The sequence below is a fragment of the Microtus pennsylvanicus genome, chromosome 8 (genome assembly GCF_037038515.1).
Source record: "Microtus pennsylvanicus isolate mMicPen1 chromosome 8, mMicPen1.hap1, whole genome shotgun sequence".
Classification (NCBI taxonomy): domain Eukaryota; kingdom Metazoa; phylum Chordata; class Mammalia; order Rodentia; family Cricetidae; genus Microtus; species Microtus pennsylvanicus.
Genome location: NC_134586.1, coordinates 60,989,813 through 61,010,715, shown reverse-complemented (window position 1 = coordinate 61,010,715; position 20,903 = coordinate 60,989,813). Strand labels below are relative to the sequence as shown.

The window sequence follows — 20,903 nt, the reverse complement described above, 5'->3', positions numbered from 1 at the left end:
ACTTTCTATAAAAGGAGGAGAGAGAACTCAATACTGGATACATGAATGTATTTGAACCCACTTGTCCAAAGGGATTTGATAAACAGTCCCACCATCTGCAGTAGATAAAACCAGAAAGAACAGGGCGGCTTGGGACTTATCTGCCATTCCACAGTCCCCGGATATCAGGTCATGTATGGAGATTACACTGTGTGACCCTATTCATCCCTGAGGTTCTGGGTAGGGACTGTCCTGGCCCAGCCATTGTATGGAACATCCTGCCCTCCCACAGCAGTTCCTAGATGTGAACCATATCCAGCCTGTGCCTGAGCCTGACCGTGTGGGTATTCCATGTCCCATGAGGGTCTGTCTTTGCAAACTTTTGTTCTCTCTCTCTCTCTCTCTCTCTCTCTCTCTCTCTCTCTCTCTCTCTCTCCCACACACCCAGAGCAGTTTACCTCTCTGAATCTCTTCCCCATGAGATGTTTTCTCAGCCTATGGGAGCCATATGCAGCTCACTGGGAGCAGTCATGGAGCCCACCCTAGGCTTGCCACATGAAGCATTTCAATATCATACATGTTGGCCAGATACATGTTCGCTGGCCATCCATCCCACAGCCCTACTCCCACGTTTGAGATTTGCTTAATGGCTAGTGTGATCTCAGGAAGCAGCTTCGAGCCCAACTTTCAGAACGGGGCCAACTGTAAGCAGAAACCAACCCAAGGAATACAGAGCAGAGAAAGCACCAGTCCTTATGTGTGAAGCTGGATCAAGCTTTGCCTGAAGCCTTTCCTTGATACGCTTCATTTCGATGAAACCATTGAATTCTTTTTACTCATCTGAGTAGATTTTCTACTACTTATCATCTAGAATAGAAAAATAAATAGTGTTCACAGTAGCCCTCCAGACCCTTTCAAAGTAGCAGGGAGACCACAATTCCTCTTACAATATAGCACCTAGGGGGCGGGGTTGGGGGCTGACATGAACTTACTTATTTACTGTATTTCTTTTCCTTTTCCAAGCTATTTTTTTTTTCTGCAGAAACTATCTCCGCTCTACCCTGCAGTGTGTCTTTGATTCTCTCAGGCTGGTAGCTTCCTCTTCCAAACCTTCAGAAATCCTCAGGCTATCCTATGAGCAAACTCCCCAACCCATCCTGAGGCTGAGCGAGCTTTGCTTCCTCTCCTCTGGTTCCTCCAAAGGCTTTCCATCACTCCTGCCACACACGGTTGGACACAGGATAGACCCAGCAAAGCCTCCTCACTAGGTGGGAGCTTCCCAAAGAGCTTGCAGCCCTGTCTAAGCTGTTTTCTGGGTGAGGTGTGTCTCTGCCTCTTGGGCTTAGGCAGCAAGCCTTTGGGGCCCGGCTGCCAGGTTCTCTTGGCCCAGCATGAAGCAAGGGTAACAGGGTACCAGCTCTATCATGTCAATCTGGTGGCGCCTCAGCCTGAATCCCACTGCCCTGGGAGGGGTGAATAATAGAGGGGTATGGGGGAGGATCCCTTCCTGGCCCAGGGACCTGGGCCAGGGGAACCAGCTCACAGTAGGAAATAGGAGAAGCCTCCGGTGACAGGAAGAGACAGCCAGTACTGCCTGCCCTGAGGCAGAGGCCTCTCTTCAGAAGCCTTGGAGCAAAGCCTTCCAGCTCCGCATTTTCTGAGTGCGGTCCTGCCGCTCCTGAGGATTAGTCTGGTTCCCGCAGGAAATTTCAGAACAACACCAAGGCCAAGTTTCAGACCACAAGGAAAAGGTGTCTGAATCCAGCCAGATGCTTTAAGAAGGTTGTGGAAGCAGCGAGGAGGAACTGCAGAAGTGTGTGTGACGAGGTCAGGCCACCCTCCCAATGGAGTCTCTCACCTGAACAAAATGATAGCTTCCCCAGAAAGATGGAGGTCAAGTGGGGAAGGAGGGGGAGGAGTTCTGCAGAAGGGAGGGGACAGATGATACTGGCCACTGCACCAGATATCAAGCCTCAAGGCCCCCCGCCCTAGCTGCTTCTGTCTCCAACATGCTGGCCCAAAAATGAGAACACTCCACTGGCGCCCCGATCTCCCCAGATAACCCCTACCACCCACACAATCTCTCTCACTCAGGGACTGTAGACACATAGTAACATAGCCTGTGGTTCTGTCTGCTTTATACTGAGATCGGCAAGAGTTCATCCAAAACAGAGCTGGGTTGGGGGAGAAAAGGATGACGGAAATAGGGTCATCCCAAGAACTCAGTGCGTATGTGCAAGACCACCAGGCCCCAAAGGAATGGAGGAGTAGCCAGTCCTGGGCCAGGAAACAGCCCTTCTCCAGAGTAGACATCTTCAGCTGAAGGGCTTCACAAGCTTCATGGCAGCATAATTCTAGGAGAAAGAGACAAGGATAGAGACACACGGTCAGCCCTTCAAGGAAAGTTCAGTGGGGGAAAGTTCAGGCAGGGAGCTGGGCTCCTGGGTCTTCATCCCTTGCCTACAGCCTGTCCTTGCCACTTCCTGGCCCATGCTAGGCTCTACACTACTCTTATGACGCTCTTATCCATCAAGCAAAGCTGACTCTGACCATTTCCATGATTCCTAGGCTCCCATCTCATACACACAAACGGGAGGCCCAGGGCTAACCCATCACCAAACCACTGCCCAGAAAGCCAGAGAGTGGGGTGTGGGGCCATAGGACAATCCATAGCAGGGGCCAACATTAGAGAGGGGTCACCTTCCACAAAAACGCTTCCTGCAGTCCTGACAGGAGCCTCCCCTCCCCACCACTCCTCCCAAACACCATGAAAACACACAACACAACACAGGGCTCTTAATTGGGACAGTATGTTCTCCAGCGCCGGCCTGGAAAGCCAACCCTGGAAACAAAGCCGGCCCTCCTTCCCCGCCAAATCGCTTCTGCCGCCCCAATCTGGCCCTGCTCCCAGCAGGCTCAGAGGGGCCAGAGGAGTCAGAAGTCCCTGCTCAACCCTCCTAGGGGACTCTCTAAGACAGTGGGGGTGGTCTGACAAGATGGTGCCCTGCACTGGCTACAGCAGGCCCTTCTGCCCCACCTGGCTGAAAGCAGGTGAGCCATCAGGCCTGGCCTTCATGAAAAAGGCCAGGTGACTGGAGACATGGACATAGATGGGATTCTGGGTTGGAGCCAGGCCTGCAAGCAGAAGTCCTATAGCTCAATCCTACTGGCTCCTGAATCCCGAAACCCTGGCCTGAATCCACCTGTGCTCCACACGCTGCTCTCAGAGGTAAGTGCATATAAAAGACACCCAGGGAAAATGAAAGCAGTGGAACGTAGCTGCTGGAGCCCAGGCATCAGAGGAGGCTCTCTGCTCAGACTCCCCAAACGTATTCTTCGGTTATCTTCAGGAGCAGGAAGACCCCCAGGATAGAGGGGGACCGGCCTTTCTTCCAGACACAGCTCCAAGACCTAGGACAGCCATTCATGGGCCTCACAGGGCTGGGCCCAGCTGCGCAGGGCTGGGTGGGCACCCAAGTAGCTGGCATGACGGCACTTGGAGCATGTTCTTGCCCTCCAGGCGCTTAAGTAAAGGACTCAGCTTACCATACAGCACAAACAAACCTGACCTGAGCCAATCAGAAGCCTGGGGCTCACATAGTCCAGCCCCTTCCCCACACAAGGTCACACACACAGAAGCTGGTGGGAAGTCGGTAGAACCCATGTTCCTAAGTTCAAGAACAATGATCCATTTCCTACAATGGGGCTATTCCTTCTTTACTGTCCTAGAGTGCAGCTTCCTGCTGAGCTAGCCCAGAACTCTGCATCCCAGAAGCTTCCTAGAGACACTGAAGCTGATGCTCACTGGACCATGCCGGGAGAAGCAAAGTATACACCAGCTCTGCCCCCAAACTCTCACCTGTCATTGCCAGTGTCCTAACTATAACCTAGGACATCTGCCTCCCGGCTTCTCTCTTGGGGTTCCCAGGCAGGCCCTCCTCTCCTAAGCACATACACCTACTTACTCAAGTCACCCCATTCTCTGAGTAGAAACTGACCATACCAAGTGAGAGAAGGTGAGCTGAAACAGGCCAGAAAGGTGGGGGGTTATACCTTAACCTCACCTCCACAGCCCTAGATGGCCCAGCTGCCAGGCACTGGTCCCAGGTCATTTTGGTAGCAGCTCAGCCCACAGAACACTGTACTTGCAAGACCACCCTTACCCCAGAGAAGACCTGACCCTGACACTGTATTTGCTGTCTTCCTTTCTTTAAAGTATCCCCTTACACGGCACAAACTTCAGCCCTCACAGCCTCGACCCACCCAGGACCTCAGTCAGTTTGGCCAATTGACTTCAACTTCCTGCTCAGTACAGCAAACATCGCAACAGGAACCAGGAGCAGAGGGCAGAGGCTTGCCCCAGAACCACCACAGACAGAGCCAGGGAGCTAAGCACCAAGCAGCCCTGGATGGCATGGCTGTGGAGACCCTGCTATCTATTGGTCAGATGCCAGCTGATTCTTACCAGATGTAAGGTATCCTGAGTAGGCACGCTTCCTGTGAGGGGTTCCAGATACAGTCCCTGCTCATTCCTTTCTCCAAACTCTAGCAAGGACCTCAGAGGACCTGGCAAGTGCTGTCCTCTGTCCTGCCACCTCATTCCTTCCCTTCCCCACCCAGCTCCACTCCACCCTTCAAGGGGCTCCCCTGTCACCCTCAGATCAAGCCTCCTGTTGTGTGAATTTCCCCCAAATTGATTAAGGCTCAGGAAGCAAACAGAACTTACAATTCTCAAGATGCTCCTGAAACTTACAAGATTCACAAGTTCCCCCAAGGTTAGTCCAGTATTACACAGTACTAGGAAGAAGAGCCCCTCCAACCAATAGAACTTCCTGTGCAAGTCATGCGGGTAGCTCCAGGAACGGAGTTTCTGAGTGTTCCCAGCCATGCTGCCGTAGGCTTTTCAGTGTGCAACTGCCTCTGAGTCTCACACAGTGGAGTAAGCAACTGCAGTCAACTCACTGGCTCTCCAAGCTAGCCACTTGTTCCCATCTCTCCAGGAAATCATACGGCTCCTCCACTTCTGCCAGTCCCTTGATAGCCCATTCTTAGGTACTTTCTCAACAAGTAAGGATTCCCTAGGGACAAGGCTTTGTCTCCCTCCTACCAGACAGGCGACACCAAGAACTGGGGTTCTATCTCCTCATTGGAGCAGATCACTGGTTGCCACCAGACTCTAGGAACACTCTCCCAAGTCAGTGTCTCCCCACTGCAGCTGTGCTTACCGGGAAGGCGTAGACAAAGATGCCCAGGAAGAGCAGGAGGATGAAGAGGATGATGAAGAGGATGATGGCACACCGGAAGCGTCTCCACAAGATGAACTTCATGGTCTTGTATGGGGAGGTAAACCACAGGAAAGAGGTGTCTGGGCGCCTGGAGGTGAGACCCCAAGTGTAAGCAGAGCTCTCAGCTGGGACAGTGGGTAAACTAGCCTGGCTATGGGAGAGGAGCACCCATGCCCTCCGCCCCTCCTCCACAGCCTCTGCTGAGATGATGCTTGCCTATGCCACCTGTGTTCTTGGTGCTACTGAGCCCCATCATCAGGACCCCTTGCTTCTTGCCCTCTTCCCTTCTGAACCCATACTCAGCCACAGATCGCATGCTTGGGAGTGGGGCGGAGCTTCCAGGATGCCCTGTTTGGTGAATGAGAGCACACTGACCCCCAGATAAGCCAGGCTGGCTGCCCCTCTGTGTACACAGCTGGACATTGGAGGATAAAGAATAAAGAAGCCAGAAAAGCCCATTGCAATCACTCGCTCCCAACAAAGAACTGCAAACCCCTCCCCTCGGTCAGTAAAACCACTCAAAGAACACAGAGGGCTTTGCGTCTCAATCTTGGCCTCTGTAATATCCTCTAGTCCTGGGTCTTGGGACTTCCTCCTTTGTCCGTCGGATCCCAGCATGCTGGGGTAAAGGTGCCTTTCCCTGTTCTCTAACCCCACATGGGGACAGCACTGATAAAGTAAACCATACACCTATGCTCACTTTCAGAAACCCCATGGTGGGTGATGTCAAGCATAGCCCTGAACTGAGTTCCAAAACTATTGTCAGCAACTGCCCAGGAGGCTGGAGAACAGCTTCCCATCTTCCGTCTTTTAGCTGGAATGACCTCATTTATCTTTGGTAAGCTGAGTCTCATCTGTGAAATGGAGGTAGCTTCGCAGCAGGAGAGATCCCAGGACACTGGACCCTAATGCAGTATGCTTAACACAAACCCACAGGGAACAGCTTCTTTTTGCTTTGTTTGGTTTTGTGTTTTGGATTTTGTGACAGTGTCTTGTTATGTAGCCCAGGTTAGCCTGGAGCCCATTATCCTCCTGCCTCAGCCTCTTGACTGCCAGGACAAGAGGCCTGCACCTTCTACCTGGCTTGGCACCCACTGCATGAATTAGTACAAGAGCCCAGTGTTCACTAAGGCTGCGTCCATGGCCTGCATCTCTCTAAGCCATGGAAAAGCTCTGTACCAACTGACCTTGGATCTTCTAGCTTCGGATTCATGTTGGGCTCATCCCGACCCTGGCCAGCGGGCCGTTCTTCATGTTCACTCTCTGCAACGATCTCCAAGGTCATTTCCAGCTTGCCCTGTGGACACCAATGGAACCTGACTGGGGCCTCTGGCCAGTGACCCAGAGCAGAGCCATCCCAGAACAAACAGAAGGACTGAACTGCTATTTTTATTTTGAAAAATGCAGGGTTATGGAGTTAGAGTAGCGGTTCAGCAGCTAAGAGTGCTTACTGCTTGCACAGAGGAACCTAGTCCAATGTCCAGCTCACAGAAAGACAGTGAGTCACAACCATCATCTCTTCTTCTGACACCTACTGGACCCTGTACACCTGTGGTACACATACATACACTAGGCACGAACAGAGACACGTCAAATAAAACAAGCGCACATAGTCAGCTTCAACTGCCTACTTCACCCAAAAGGGAGTCAAATGAGAAGAGAGATTCTCAACTGAGGAATTGTCTAGGAAACATTGGCCTTTGGGCATGTCTGTATTTTCTTAATTGTCATGGAGGTGGGTGAGGCTGTCCCTGGGCAGGTGGTCCTGGGCTGTCTAGGAAGAGGTAGCTGAGCAAGCCAGAAGAGGCAAGCCAGGAAGCAGCACTCCTCCGTGGCCTCTACTTCAGGTCCTGCCTGCAGGTTCTCATCTGAAATTCTACCTTGGCTTTCCTCGGTGATGAACCTGTAAGCCAAATAAACAAACCCTTTCCTCCCCAATCTGAATTTGTTTGTAGTGTTTAGCACAGCAACAGAAAAGCAAGCTGCAATAATAAATATGTTTTTAAACAGTGGATTGTCCTAACCACAAAAGCATTAAGGAGCTACATAAAGAAGGGCGGTCACCCCACCCATTCTATGTGGAGACAGGTGTTCTCAGCATCCTTTTTTTTTTTTTTACCATTTTAACCTTTCTACTACTGTATTTTATCTTGTCTTATTAATTTATTTTTAATTGTGTATGTGTGCACAGGTGGCCAAAAAAGGGCACTGGATCCCCTTGAGCTGGAGTTGCGGGTAATTGTGTGCCAATCATTGTAGGTACTGAGAACTGAACTGAGGTTCTCTAGAAGACCGAGTCATCCCTCCAGCCCCTGATTCCCAACATTCTTATTCATTGGAGCTGCAACTGTGTGTGTGAGGCACAGCACTGTGTATGCGGCTCCAAAGTTTCTTCACTCAGGGAGATATTTCACTGTATAATTATATATTATCCAAAGTTTGGTTTCTAATGATTGTAAAGCATCCTATGGTTGGTTGACCATAATTTATTTAATAACTACTTATTTTGGCTTATTTTATGTTGTTTTCAACTCTTTGAAATGAATAAATAATAGCACAACAAACATCCCAGAACCTAAAGTTTTAATTTAACCACTGATTTTTTTTTTTGAGACGAGAGTTTAGAAGTGGGACGGCAAAGTACAAGGGCAAAGATGTGTTAAATCCTGCATGGTGTGGTACCCAATTGCTCCCCACACAGTGCAACAAGCCATGCATTCCCTGGCAGAAGGAAGTGAGGTCTGTCTCCCAAAACTTTACCAATGTGAACATTTCTGGTTTGTTTGTTTTGCTAATCTAATTTAATAGCCCAAACAGCAGCTTCTAAAATAGTCCTTTAGTTACTAGGGAACAACTCACTTCTCATGCATAATGCGTGTCTACACTGTGAACTAGCAGTCCATGTAGCTTTCTGACTTCCCTTTGGGATGTGTTTCTTATTGGTTATCACAAGTCTTTGTATAACAAGGGCATTTTCCTTCAAGGGCCACTTGAGGGCTGGTTAGCTACTCTGAAACCAGTCAGAGATTAACTTCCTCTCTGGTGTTGATTTGGACTCTAGGGAGGGACTGGTCCTCTAATCACTCTTTCTCCTCCCACCAGCGCAGACCTCTGTCAGGCAAGAACAATCCCTGACAGGGTCCTGCACAAACAGAAAAGGCAGGCCTCTATCCATCCAACAGGAAGCACCAATCAGAGATACTCAGAACCAATCTCCAGAAGGCTATTTGTTCAATTCAACAGGTCTCCCTGCAACAGAAGCCTTGGGAGAAGAAGGCTGGCATAGGAAGAGGGAGGAAAACCCTAGAAAATAGAAGATGGAGAGAGAAGGGCCTGGGAGATGGCTCAGTCAATAAAGTGCTTGTCATGCAAGCGCTAGGACCTGAGCGAGATCCCCAGAACCCACACAGAACCCCAGTCATGGTGATGTGTTTGAAATTCCAGGACTTGGGAAGTAGCAACCGGCCATCCCCTGTAGCTTGCTGGCCAGACAGCTTAGCCAAACGAATGAGCAGGAAGCCAATGAGAGCCCCTATCATTAAAAAACAAAAAACAAAAACAATCCGGGCACCCAAGGATTAGCACCAGAGATTGACCTTTGGCTGCACATGTGCGCACAGAGGAACGTAATAGAGAGTGGCGGGGGGGGTGGGGGTGGGGGCATGTCGCTGGGTTCCATGGAAGAGACAGCCCTTGCCCTCCACCAGGCTGGAAATCAGACTCACCGCCAGCATCTTCTTCTCGCCCTCCTCTGTCACACAAGGCCACCATCCTTTCACTGTCTTCTGCTCGAAAAGGGACACAAACCATTCAGGGTGGAAGGTGTCATCCAGCTGGTCCAAGGAGCACTTCTCAGCTGTCTTGGCTGGCTTGGGCATGTGGTTGAGATCCAGCTGCAGGGAGCCTGTGGCAGAGCGATGCCCTTAGAGGATGTAGCAACCACTGTCCATTTAAGGCCATTCTGGGCGGGCAGACTCAAGAGCTCACTGTCACCTCTTCAGTTTGTATTCATGGCTCAGCCGAGGGGGAGGGGTTAGATCCACCACCTCCCCAGCTCCTGTCCGTTTCCTCTAGCTCTCTCCACACAGCCTCCCATCATCCATTCTTGCATGAACATGTAATCTACTCAGTCTGTTTTCTCACCTGGGCACAGATGCCCACTTCTGCAGTACATCTAACCGTAAAAACCCTTCATACACCCATGGCCTTCACACACTCATCCATTCATTTGTGTAAAATGATTTTTATCATGGTAGAATATACACATACACATGTATATCCATACACATATATGTATGCATACTACACACACACATTCATATAGTGTAGGTGTGTGTGTGTATACACTGGTTAGGTTTATTTATTCCACTTAACACACGTGAAGGTCATCTTGGAAGAGTGACCCTCGATTGATAAAATGCCTCCATTAGAAAATATCTGTGGGCCATTTCCTTGATTAATGATTGATGTGGGAGGCAGTGCCACTCCTAGGCAAGTGGTCCTGAGTTGTATAAGAAAGCACACTAGCCAGATGGTGGTGGCTCATGCCTTTAATCCCAGCACTCGAGAGGCAGAGGCAGGCAGATCTCTGTGAGTTCGAGGCCAGCCTGGTCTACAAGAGCTAGCTCCAGGACAGGCTCCAAAGCTACACATGAATCCTGTCTTGAAAAAGAAAAGAAAGCACGCTGGACAAGGCACAGGGAGCTAGCCAGTAAGCAGCATTCCCCCATGGTTTCTGTTTTTGTCCCATGCCTCCATGTTCTTTCCAGGCTTGGCTTCCTTTGGTGATGGACTGTAATCTATAAGCCAAATAAACGCTTTTCTCTCTAACTTGCTTTTGGTCATGGTGTTTATCACACCAATTAGAAAGCAAACTAGGACATGGTGTGTGTGTGTGTGTGTGTGTGTGTGTGTGTGTGTGTGTGTGTGTGTGTGTGTACACAACTGTTTGGGGATGTGCATGCATGTGTTCATATATGTAGAAATCAAAAGTTGATATTAGGTGTTGTGGTTTGAAAGAAAATGGTCTCCATAGACCTATAAGGAGTGGCGCTATTAGGAGGTGTGGCCTTATTAGCATAAGCGTGGCCCTGTTGGGGGAAGTGTGTCACTGGGCTTTGAGGTCTCTGATGTTCAAGCGGGGCCAGTGGTTCCCAGTTCTCTTCCTGCTACCTGCTGATCTGGATGGAGGATTCTCAGCTACCTCTCCAGCACCATGGTTGCCTGCTTCCTGCTATTATGAGAATGGACTAACCATCTGAAATGGTAAGCCAGTCCCAATTAAATGTTTTCCTTTCTAAGAGTTGCCATGGTCATAGTGTCTCTTCACAACAATAGAAACCCTAACTAAGATGGGTGTCTTCATTAGTTACTCCCCCCCTCATTTTCTGAGACAGTCCTTCTCACTGAACCTGGAGCTCAAAGGTCAGCTAGCTGGCCAGTGAGCCTCTGTGCTCCTCCCCAGCACCGGGACTGTAGGCACACGTCCTCCTCCCCAGCACCAGGACTGTAGGCACACGTCCTCCTCCCCGGCACCAGGACTGTAGGCACACGTCCTCCCGCACCGGGACTGTAGGCACATGTCCTCCTCCCCGGCACCGGGACTGTAGGCACATGTCCTCCTCCCCAGCACCGGGACTGTAGGCACATGTCCTCCCCCCCCCCCCCCCCCCCCCGGCACCGGGACTGTAGGCACATGTCCTCCTCCCCGGCACCGGGACTGTAGGCACATGTCCTCCTCCCCAGCACCGGGACTGTAGGCACATGTCCTCCCCCCCCCCCCCCCCCCCCCCCCCCCGGCACCGGGACTGTAGGCACAGTCCTCCTCCCCAGCACCGGGACTGTAGGCACATGTCCTCCTCCCCAGCACCGGGACTGTAGGCACATGTCCTCCCCCCCCCCCCCCCCCCCCCGGCACCGGGACTGTAGGCACATGTCCTCCCCCCACCCCGGCACCGGGACTGTAGGCACACGTCCTCCTCCCCGGCACCGGGACTGTAGGCACATGTCCTCCTCCCCAGCACCGGGACTGTAGGCACATGTCCTCCCCCCCCCCACCCCCCCCCCCCCCGGCACCGGGACTGTAGGCACATGTCCTCCCCCCCCCCCCCCCCCCCCCCCCCCCCCCCCCGGCACCGGGACTGTAGGCACATGTCCTCCTCCCCAGCACCGGGACTGTAGGCACATGTCCTCCCCCCCCCCCCCGGCACCGGGACTGTAGGCACATGTCCTCCCCCCCCCCCCCCCCCCCCCCCCCGGCACCGGGACTGTAGGCACATGTCCTCCTCCCCAGCACCGGGACTGTAGGCACAGTCCTCCTCCCCAGCACCGGGACTGTAGGCACAGTCCTCCTCCCCAGCACCGGGACTGTAGGCACATGTCCTCCTCCCCAGCACCGGGACTGTAGGCACACGTCCTCCTCCCCGGCACCGGGACTGTAGGCACAGTCCTCCTCCCCAGCACCGGGACTGTAGGCACATGTCCTCCCCACCCCCCCCCCCCCCGGCACCGGGACTGTAGGCACATGTCCTCCCCCCTCCCCCCCCCCCCGGCACCGGGACTGTAGGCACATGTCCTCCCCCCCCCCCCCCCCCCCCGGCACCGGGACTGTAGGCACATGTCCTCCTCCCCAGCACCGGGACTGTAGGCACATGTCCTCCTCCCCAGCACCGGGACTGTAGGCACACGTCCTCCTCCCCGGCACCGGGACTGTAGGCACAGTCCTCCTCCCCAGCACCGGGACTGTAGGCACACGTCCTCCTCCCCGGCACCGGGACTGTAGGCACAGTCCTCCTCCCCGGCACCGGGACTGTAGGCACAGTCCTCCTCCCCATTGTCCTCCCCCCCAGCACAGGGACTGTAGGCACACGTCCTCCTCCCCGGCACCGGGACTGTAGGCACACGTCCTCCTCCCCGGCACCGGGACTGTAGGCACAGTCCTCCTCCCCGGCACCGGGACTGTAGGCACAGTCCTCCTCCCCGGCACCGGGACTGTAGGCACAGTCCTCCTCCCCGGCACCGGGACTGTAGGCACAGTCCTCCTCCCCAGCACCGGGACTGTAGGCACAGTCCTCCTCCCCAGCACCGGGACTGTAGGCACAGTCCTCCTCCCCGGCACCAGGACTGTAGGCACAGTCCTCCTCCCCATTGTCCTCCCCCCCAGCACAGGGACTGTAGGCACAGTCCTCCTCCCCGGCACCGGGACTGTAGGCACAGTCCTCCTCCCCAGCACCGGGACTGTAGGCACAGTCCTCCTCCCCGGCACCAGGACTGTAGGCACAGTCCTCCTCCCCGGCACCGGGACTGTAGGCACAGTCCTCCTCCCCATTGTCCTCCCCCCCAGCACAGGGACTGTAGGCACACGTCCTCCTCCCCGGCACCGGGACTGTAGGCACACGTCCTCCTCCCCGGCACCGGGACTGTAGGCACAGTCCTCCTCCCCGGCACCGGGACTGTAGGCACATGTCCTCCTCCCCGGCACCGGGACTGTAGGCACAGTCCTCCTCCCCATTGTCCTCCCCCCCAGCACAGGGACTGTAGGCACATGTCCTCCTCCCCGGCACCGGGACTGTAGGCACACGTCCTCCTCCCCGGCACCGGGACTGTAGGCACACGTCCTCCTCCCCGGCACCGGGACTGTAGGCACACGTCCTCCTCCCCGGCACCGGGACTGTAGGCACACGTCCTCCTCCCCGGCACCGGGACTGTAGGCACATGTTGCCACACTTGTTTCTTTATAGGTGCTGGAGTCCAAACTCAAGTCCTCGTTCTTCTGCATAGCAAACATTTTACCCACTGTGCCATCTGCCAACCCCCACCAATTCTAATTCAGTGGCTTTAGATACAGTCACGATGTTACATAGCTGTCACCACTATTTCCAGACACTTCTCATCCTCAAAGAGAAACTGTCTGCTAAGCAGTAATTCTCTTGTCTCCTCAGCCCTGGGTACCAGTGTTGTCTTGTCTGTATGGACATGCCTCTTATAGTTACAAACATCTGCCCTTAGGCGTCTGGTTTATTTCATTGAGCAAAATATTTTCAGTCTCTCCATATCCCTGTATGTCAATATGTTTTTACAGTTCAATCATATTGCCATAGGGAGACAATACATTTTATTTATCCAATCATCTGTTGGTGGACATGAATCATCTTCTTCCTGTGATGCCTACAGACATCTGGGTGGCTAGAAACTGGCACGCATGGGCCAGTTCTCTTCCTGCTGCCTGCTGATCTGGATGGAGGATTCTCGGCTACCTCTCCAGCACCATGGTTGCCTGCTTCCTGCTATTATGAGAATGGACTAACCTTCTGAAATGGTAAGCCATCCCCAATTAAATGTTTTCCTTTCTAAGAGTTGCCATGCTATGTGGGGACCAATCACACTGGGGAACCTGAAGATGGCCAACATTCACCAAGACATATAAACCAAGCAAAACAGGGTCCATCTGCCTGATAGAATGCCAGACAGATGTGTTCATGTAGATAGACACCTACTATGGTCAGGAGGGGACAGGTTCATTCACATACAGGAGGAACACAATGGTACACATCATGCATCTGTGCATGTATAAAATGCAGATATAATGCAGATGTATTCATTTATATTCATATATTCCAGGCTAACTCTGAATGATGAAATAGGGAAGAATACAATATGTTTAGTTCTATCTTTCTAATTTGTCTATAAGAATCCTGTATTGAATCGATAAAATATTAAAATTCAAACCTAGAGCCATCATTTTTATAGCCCACTATTACAATGAGATCCCCCAAAGTACTCCCATCCCATGTGCCACAACTGGCCCTAGAGTGACAGGGGTAGGGGGAACAGGAAGACCAGCACAGAGACAGGCAAGCATGCCCGTCAGAAGCCTGGGGCTGCGCAATAATACACTACTTTGTGACTTCTGTAGACAAGGGCCACGCAGGAGGGCACCAGTGACCTGCTCAGAGCCCCTTTACTACCAGATGACAAGGCAGAACTTGGAACGGGGACTTCTGACCTCCCAGGCTGCCTTCATCATGACTTAACTATTTGTTCCAACAATGGTAAAATGCACATAACACAAAATGCACCACTCTAGAGGCTGGAGATGCCCAGAGTTAAGAGCACTCACTGCCCTTGCAGAGGACCCAGATTTGATTTTCAGCACCCACACGATGGATCATGACTAGCTGTAACTCTAGTGACGGGATCTGACGCCCTCTTCTGGCTTCTGTGGGCACTGGTAATGGACATGGTACACATACATACATTTACACAAAAAAACTCCTTGGTATAAAATAAAAAGAAATCTTCAATTTGAAAAAAAATCCATCACTCTGTGGATATTCAAATCTAGAGTCAGGAGTTGTGCAACCATAGAGCTCCACCTAATTCCAAATGTTTCGGACATCAGAAAGAAACCTGTGAAACCTATTTCTATCTATTAGACAGTGCTCCCCCATGGTTCCCGTTCATCTATTCTCCCCTGCTTGTGTGTGTGTGCGTGTGCACATGTTTGTGCAGACATACATTAGTGTATACATGTACCTGTGCCTTTAAAGGCCAGAAATCAACCTCAGATGTTGCTCCTCAGGGACTGTCCACCGTGTTTTCTCTGAGACAAGGTCTTTCACTGGCCTGGAGCTGGCCAGGTAAGCTACACTAGGTGCCTAATGAGTACCAAGATCCTGCCTGTCTCTACCTTCCCAGTGCTGAGATCAAAGGTAAGTGCCGCCACATCCGGCTTTTTTTTTTTTTAACATAAGTTTTGGGCTTGAAGTCAAGTCCTCAAGCTTGCACACTCAGCACGTTACTGACAGAATCACCTCCCCAGCCTTCTTCTCCTCTTTAGACCTGTTGGGTGTGGGCTAGATGTGGAATTATGCGGTGCCAATCCTTCCTCCCCATCACTCAGCACGTTTCCAAGGCCCACCAAACGTAGTTGGGAGCAGTATCTCTTTTCTTTGTGTATATGAACAATATCCCGTGTATGGACGGAACATGTTTCATCGTTTTCCTACTTTCGGTAAGGCTGTTACTAACCTGTTTCTCTCCCAACAGTCCCTGATGGCCTCAGACCATTCCTCCTTGTCTTCATGCCTACCCTTCAGCCCAGGTCCCCACGCCTCCCTACCCTTCAGCCCAGGTCCCCATGCCTCCCTACCCTTCAGCCCAGGTCCCCATGCCTCCCTACCCTTCAGCCCAGGTTCCCATGCCTCCCTCCCCTTCAGCCCAGGTCCTCATGCCTCAGCTTGGCTCCTTAAGCCATCTAACCAGAGCCCTGTTCATTAGGACAGTCTCTGGGGCATGGAGATGAGCAGTGACCAGATTCTCGCCATTTCTGGGCTCTATATTGCTAGACTAACATGACCTGGGACCTCCCTGTCAGAAGTAAGGATGATAAAAGAGAGACTTACCCAGAAAGTCATCAAAGGAGAATTTGTCGTTGTCCCAAATCTGGAAGACCACGCGAGCTGGGATCTTGCTCTCTGTCTTGTCAAGTCTCCAGAAGGCATCCTGACCCAGAGGAGGATCAGGGAAGCAAAGTTAGAAAAGTTTGTACCAGGCCACAGACAGAGAAGCCCCTCTAGTCTGGAAGGCTACAAGGTAGAGGCTGTGGAGCAGTGTATCCCTGAGGGTCACGTCCAAGCCAGGTCCTAGCAGGAAGAGTAAGAAGGGCCTGGCAGTGCTCGGGGGTGCAATAGCTGGTTTTTAATGTCGATTTGCTATGACTTAGAATCACCCGAAATGAGAAGCTCAATTGAGGAACTGTCTAGATGAGCTTGGCCTGTGGGCACATCTGTGGGAAATTCTTAATAGTTCATTGATGTAGGAAGGACCAGACTATAGCCAGTGGCACCATTCCCTAGGCTGGGTCCTGAATTATCTTCCAACAAGCAAGCTTTCCGCTGAGAAACCCAAAGCACCTAGAATGTCCAGGGCACAGAATAGGGAGTAGCAAGCTGGGATTCGAACAGACAGTCAGGTTCCAGGGTCCTGCTCTCAGCCCTAAACTGGGCTTTGCACATGCGGTCTCCAGGACTTGTGGGCTGGCAGAGAGCACCAGGGTGTACCCCCAGCTGTCACTAGAAGGAAGCAAGGCACACTGCTGTAAGTAGCTGGCACTGAGGCAGGTCCTCAGATTCTCCCTCCTATTCCTCCAGGCCCCCTCCACCTCCAGGCCCCACCAAGAAGTTTCTCCTTCCTTCTAGAAGAGGAGAACACTTTCCCATCTTGGTCGCTCTCCCTTATCCCACTGGTCAGCTCTTCTAGAACGAGGCACCTGGAAGGCATGGGAGTGAGATGGCCAATGGGTCTAAGCACTCTCCATCTGAAGGACTGTCGCTGGGCTGTTCTGTTCACTGTGGATCTACCTGGGCAGGAAGTATGTATAGGAAACATCTTCTGGGGCCAGCCTGAGACCTGGACCCATATCTCCTGGTGCAAGCTGGGAGATTAGAGCTGGGTAACCCAGGGAACCATGGGAGTGTCTGGCCTCAGATGCCATGAAGGTGGTTAATCCTCATTGTCAACCTGACAGTACTTAGAATAACCCAGGAGACACACATAGGGGTGTGTCTGTAAGGGTGTTCCAGAAGGTTTAATAGAGGGAAAACTCCCTCTGCAGGAGGCATCGTCACATGGGTTGGGTTCCCAGAATGAATATAACGGGGGAAATGAGAGGATTGCTAACTACTAGCACCACCCCCATTCCCTGTTTCCTCTTCTGTGGAGACATTGGCAGTCACTTTACATTCCCCACACTACGGAGTCACCTCACCAGACCTTCTGTGATGGACTGTCTCTCTTTAAACCATGAGCCAAAAGAAACCTTTTATCCTTTACATTTAGATCCGGTACAGTGTCATAGCAACAAGTAACTAACGAACCCATCAAAGCCACCATGAACCCAGCCTTCAGAGTCACACCCGCCTCACTAAGCTTCCCAAGGGAAGACCATGGCCACTGTCCACAAAGAACAGCCATTACACTAGCGCCAGAGCCTAGACTGCAGCCTGCATTGAAGGAAAGCAGACCAAGGCTGGCCCCAGCCACCCCTCTCTGTCTTTACCTCCTGCTTGGCTGCCTGGCCCAGACTCCTGCAGGTGCCTGCTTCCCCTAGCCAGCTTTTACAGTCAGCTCTAGGCTGCCTGCAGGGCCGCCAGCAACCTCCATTCCTCAACAGGCTGGTTTACAGGCTCAGTAATGAGCCAGAGGTTCAAACAGCCCCTGGTGCGGGCAGCTGGTCAGGGGCTCAGCCTGGGGAATGAGCCCCCCAGGTCCCAGGCGCTCATTATGCTCCCGGCCTGGGCCCTTTTACTAGCTGTTTATTTGCAGGGTGGGGGCCTGCCATACAGGCAAGCCCCAGTGGGTGTGCTGGACTCCAGGTGGGAAACAAGGCTGAACAACCCGCGGTGGTTCAAAAAAGTGGGATGAAAGGAGACCTTGTACTTTATGACAGTCTCGTCTGGTTAATGGGGTCCCTGGAGGGTCGGCCTGCCTGCCAGGGGCCCCAAACCTCATGGCAGAGGACTGCTTCTGCAACCAAGCCTGGGAGTCCACAGCCTTTGCAGGCCTTGCCCTCACTCACACCATCCTGTCCTGCAGCTAATCAGTGCCCTGCTGTGGGCAAGCTCCACCTGCCTCTCAGGATCCACCCCGGATGTGCCTACTAGCCTCGCTACCCTCCTTAATGTTTCCGCTTGATCCGTCCCTCCTGTCTCCTGTCTCCAGCCATCCTCTGCATGGGGAGGAGTCTTCTGCTCCTCCCTAGATGTGTGTCCTCACTCCTGGGCACCTTTCTCCTCGGCACCCTATCCCTTTGTGGAGTCTCCCTTCTTCCACCAGGCCACCATACTCTTGCCCTGTAGCCTACACAAGCCATTCTGTCTGGACCCCGCCTCCCCCGTGACTCAGTCACCTTCCCGTTCTTACCAGGGCCTTCAAAAGAAACGAAACTCCACGGGTGCCAGAGCAGGGCGACTCTAGCTGTCAGCCAGCACCTGCAACTGGGCCCTCAGAGATGCCAGGTGACAGCTCTCAGCTATCAGCTGGCACTTCTCCACCCCGCCCCTCCTCTGCTCCCTCTGGATGCAGTCACATGTGTGTGCACATGTATGTGCATGGGTTCATGTCTCTCATTCTCATGACAGCTACTCCCCATTGTCCCGCCCATCTCAAATCGCTGTCATAGTGCCAAATTCTCTTCTTACTTCTCTGAAGGAAACAGGAAGCCCCTACTCCAGACATGCCTGGCCACATCCCCCCAGTGTTGGTAAAAGGCTGTGGCCCCTCCCACTCAAGCAACCAGTGTGCATCTCTGACTCAGTTTCCCTACCAGGTCTACCCCCTTGTGGGGGTCACTGAGTCCTGGAGAAGGTGTGTAGAATGCTTGGTCCTTTCTGCTTTGCTCCTGTCCACAGCTAGAGGAGTGGTACTTCTGTATTTGATAAAGGCTCTCAAGACAGGCACAGTATCTGCTTATTAGGGAAGCAGGCTTGTAATAGTCAAACTCCAGGGAAAGGCAGCCTCAAAATGTATAGAGTCTGGATACTGCTGGACTTTATACAACCTTGCTGCGAAATTTGGCTTTCTTTTCTGGTAGCCCCTACTGCCATCTCAGGGTTGAAGAATCCCTTTAACCCTAATAAATCCTTATTTTCTTTTTGATGGCTTCTGAATATTTGGCAGGACACTCTGGTTTCTCTGAGGTGCAGATGAGTCTGTGTGTTAGATTGGTGGGGGAGATGCAATAAAGAGAATTCAGAGAGCAAGAAAGCCAAGTGTATTTGAACTTTCCTTCAAGGTGAAGCCACACCGCAGCCTGGGGAGACAGGTGTTGCCGAGGCTGTAATGCCGGGAGCATGACCTGTCTCTGGGTAGAAATCAGACCAATTGGACCTAAGCATATGTAGGTGGGTACTCTGTGAGGGGAACACCTCCAGATAGCCATTAGTGTCAAAGGAGGAAGAGGGTTGAAAGCATCATTGGGCCTTCCTCAAACCATCCTGGCTGAAGACTCACAAGGCCCCATAGCCAAGCATTGTGCTCTGCTGACCTCATAGGGTAGATCAAGTGTGGGTAAGAGGCTGCTACCTTGAACTTGGACCATTCAAGACTGCAGAGATCAATGCTTAGATGAGACCTAAGAATCTAAGTCTCCCACCAAGCTCTACAGGCCAGCCCTACCCACTGAGGATACCGAGCTGGCTCTACCTTCTGCCCCTGTGATGGGCATGCTGGGCCTCCAGACTCTTCTGCCTGGCTCCAGGTTCTTTCATGCTGCTAGGTGTATGTGTGGAAGAGTGAGGTAGGCAGGGGCAGCAGGACTTGAACCTGACTACGTGTTAGGTGGGTGCTGTGTGGTTGTCAGTTATCCTGGCAGGTAGAGACACTGCCAACAGTGGTACTAGCAGAAAAAGAGAGAGACGTGAGGTACAGAGATGGAGATAACGCCTCCGAGGGTGACAGAGATAGGGGTCCGAGCTGCAGGGATAGAGAGAATGTGACCGTATCAGCTTCAATGTGAAGCCCCAAGAGCCTGGTCCCAGGTCAAAGGCCGCTCACCTTCTTGGCAACAGCACAGACTTGCTCGGCGGGCAGATAGTCGAAAGGAAACACGAACCTCCAGTTGAAGTTGCCCTCGCCACCAAGGGAGCGGTAGTGCACATCTGTCTTCTGTTTGTGCTCTTCGAATCCCACCATCCAGCTGGCCACATGCGGGAGAGGACAGTCCTCATTAGTCCAAAGCTCACAAATCCCACGGCATTTCCTACAGACCTCCAAAACCAGGTGGGCAACCTCGACATGGACCAGGAAAGAGTTGTGGAAGCAAAGGAACTTGATAAAGGGATTCCCAGGAAATCTCCATGGTGCCCACAACACACCACAGAATGGGACCATGTAACATCTCAGGAGGTCCCCAAGAGCAGCCTCAGTCCTTGCCATTTTAGCTCAAAGAAATTTGAGGGAAATGACCCCCCAAAGGTGAAGACCACCACTATGAAACCCTCCTTGGAGCGGCATCTTCTCCTTACACCACAGATTCGCACAGAGAGGAACCCCATCCACCCCTGGGAGCTAGGAGGTACCAGGAACTGGCCCAGGTGGAGAATGATGGGACCCTACCCTTTCACATAGATGTCACTCATCTTCTCCCCTGTGAGGCTGAGGTCATCCAAGATCACATCTTTCGTGTTCCAAATAATACAACGCAAGAAAAACCTGTGTGCGGGAGGAGGAGAATGTAGCTACATTGGTACTCCAGCAAAGGATGTCCCCATGTGACCAGCCAGCTCATCTAAGGAGTCCTTCTATCTGGTTGGCTGGACATTTTAGCCAGACCCAAACAAACTGCGTTTCAAGAACCCACTGACCCCCCAATCTGTCCATCAGGCAACCTTCTCCCACCTATCCCACAGTTGCCATGGCCCTCTGGCCTCCATCCCTGCTAGCACCTGTAGCCAGGCCCGTTACCTTCTAGCTCTCCGTGGAGTGATGTTGAAAGGAGGTCCAGGCCGGCCCAGTACCTTTGGAAATAGGTCAATCCACATCTGCAACTTCCCCTGTAAAGACCCAAACAGTTCATTCATGTTCTATGCATGCACTCACATGTGTAAGCATGTACACATGCACACACACTTCTCCTTGCAT

At 52.4% G+C, this 20,903-nt stretch overlaps 1 protein-coding gene across 16 annotated transcripts in view; it reads right to left on the bottom strand.

The window, feature by feature from the left end:
• Positions 1-2,090: 2,090 nt before the first annotated feature.
• Positions 2,091-20,903, bottom strand: part of Dysf (dysferlin) — a 202,718-nt gene continuing 183,905 nt past the window's right edge. For all 16 annotated transcript variants that reach the window (XM_075983655.1, XM_075983659.1, XM_075983657.1 and 13 more), the window contains 8 exons: positions 20,727-20,815; positions 20,379-20,474; positions 19,818-19,959; positions 15,668-15,767; positions 8,990-9,168; positions 6,452-6,561; positions 5,205-5,352; positions 2,091-2,333 (listed from right to left, as the gene is read on the bottom strand). In XM_075983655.1, coding sequence (XP_075839770.1) covers positions 2,295-2,333; positions 5,205-5,352; positions 6,452-6,561; positions 8,990-9,168; positions 15,668-15,767; positions 19,818-19,959; positions 20,379-20,474; positions 20,727-20,815 — 903 coding nt within the window. In that variant the 3' untranslated portion in view covers positions 2,091-2,294. The remainder of the gene's footprint in view (positions 2,334-5,204; positions 5,353-6,451; positions 6,562-8,989; positions 9,169-15,667; positions 15,768-19,817; positions 19,960-20,378; positions 20,475-20,726; positions 20,816-20,903) is intronic.